Genomic DNA, 1,880 nt, shown 5'->3' on the forward strand with positions numbered 1-1,880 from the left:
CGAGAAAGGAGGTCAGTTCTCACCGGAGACATTACCGACATTGAGGTCATACAGGGGGCCTCCGTGAAGAACCTAGCTGTTGTTGCTGCGGGCCTGGCGTTAGCGGACGAGCCCTCGTGAGAGAGCAGCACGGACCTAGCTGTGGTCTATGGGTGCTGAGGGGCAGATAGGGGAGCGAACCCTAGCTGTGGTTGCCGTGGAGCCGTGGCGGATGAGCAACCCCGGGCAAAGATTGCCAGGGGACGAACAGAAAGAGGAACTAAGAGAGGTGATTGTATTTTAAATTACAGAGATCCAATCATGACGTTGGGTACGGAACGGAACGAACGCGCTCAACGACGTACGGCTTCGCAGGAGAGAGCTATAAGCGCTGTGCAGGAAACGTCCATGGAGAAGCGGCAACCAGGAGCACCGACGTCCGTGGACACGGGTGGGGTGGCGGTGCTGTAGTGACGCTGGAGACGGGCGAGATCAGGACGATCACGGGACGCACGTCTATGAACCTGAGCCTGGGCGGCTTCACCTTTAGCAGCAGGGGCAGAAGTGCGTCGGCGGTAAGCGGTACGGACGGCAGCCCAGGAGCGGGACGGAGCACTGAAGTAGGACGAGGCGGAGACGACGCTCCACGAGATGGCGAAGACGGAGTGGTCGCGAGCGCAAACGAGAACCAAGACGTTGACGTAGGTATCGCGGTGTAGCTGACAGGAACTGGGAACGGCGGTGGCAAAGACGGTGGTGGTCCCGGTCGTGCTCTACCAGTCGCTCTAGTGGCATCGGCGCTAGAGGGGTACTCCGCGGGAGAGAGAGACTATCCGATACGACAGGTGACTGTGCGCGAGAAAGCGAAGGCGTTCAAGCTTGCGAATTAAAAATGGCTGGATGATACGATGCCGGTCACGATGTAGCTCAAGACGGTGAAGGCCGAAGTCCGTCGGCAGGTGGTGACAGTGGGCACGAAGTGGAGAGACGACCAGCTCTACCACGAGGTTGCATCGCACTTGGACGGCGAGTCGAAGCGCTGGTTTGCGACGGTGATCAAATCAGTATCGCCTGAAGAAGAAAACATCGACCCATATGCCGAGCTGCTGCGCGCAATGTACATGACGCAACGCACGGATCCGGAGGTGGTTGTCCGCCAGGAGGCAGATGAAGGGCGAGGGGTTGGTTCAATACGCACAGGTGCCGCGCGAGATCCGACGTGGGCAAAGAGTGGTTCGTCAGCGCGTTCCTGAAGGGCATGATCAGCTTGGAGGGAGAGACGCACGTGCGACGGCACAGGCTCGGCCGCTGGGCGAAGCAGTTAGTCTGGCGACCCCACACGTGGACGATTACGGCGAAGGCTACGGCGTGGGGTCGAGACGGCGATGGTGCGCTGGGACGAGCGTGAGGCGCGGCAAGGGCGGGGCCCTTGACGGCGTTGGTCGGGAGCGGTGAGCAGGAGCAATCTGACAGCGAATCGCAGAGTGTGGTGGTTCAAACGGCCTTCTATTTGGGTATGTTTTATCCTATAGAAGCCTCACTATGATACGCTATTAAACGGTTCTCAATGGAGTCCGTCTTTCTGTATGGCTGAGGGTTTGCCTTTTGTTGAATTTGTTCTGAAGATACTCTTCGAACGCGCTTCGGTGGGTCATCCTGTTTGTATTGTCGAATATATATGTTGCATTTTGGTCCATTGCAGCCAGTTTCTTGGCTGCTGTGAATGCCGCTAGCTTCGGTTTTCTCCACTGTATCCTGAAGAATGAGGCTAGTGCACTGAGATTACGGCAGTCGTTGTAGTCGGCCTTATCTTCTGAGTCTTTTCTGAGAATGCTGGAGGCTCGTGAATTGATGGTATCAATCAATAGGATAATTCTCTGAGGCTCATCTTGACGGCAAAT

At 56.8% G+C, this 1,880-nt stretch overlaps 1 protein-coding gene across 1 annotated transcript; it reads left to right on the forward strand.

Moving 5' to 3' along the window:
• Window positions 1-290: 290 nt before the first annotated feature.
• Window positions 291-1,493, forward strand: PITG_22433 (uncharacterized protein; the record flags this gene model as incomplete). The annotated part of the gene is made up of 4 exons (XM_002909769.1): window positions 291-680; window positions 906-1,160; window positions 1,246-1,430; window positions 1,463-1,493. Coding segments are annotated over 4 exons (861 nt in total), but the record flags the coding sequence as incomplete, so codon positions are not given.
• Between the last annotated feature and the right edge of the window lie 387 nt (window positions 1,494-1,880).

The sequence above is a fragment of the Phytophthora infestans genome, genomic scaffold (assembly GCF_000142945.1).
Source record: "Phytophthora infestans T30-4 supercont1.3085 genomic scaffold, whole genome shotgun sequence".
NCBI classification, from domain to species: Eukaryota; Oomycota; class Peronosporomycetes; order Peronosporales; family Peronosporaceae; genus Phytophthora; species Phytophthora infestans.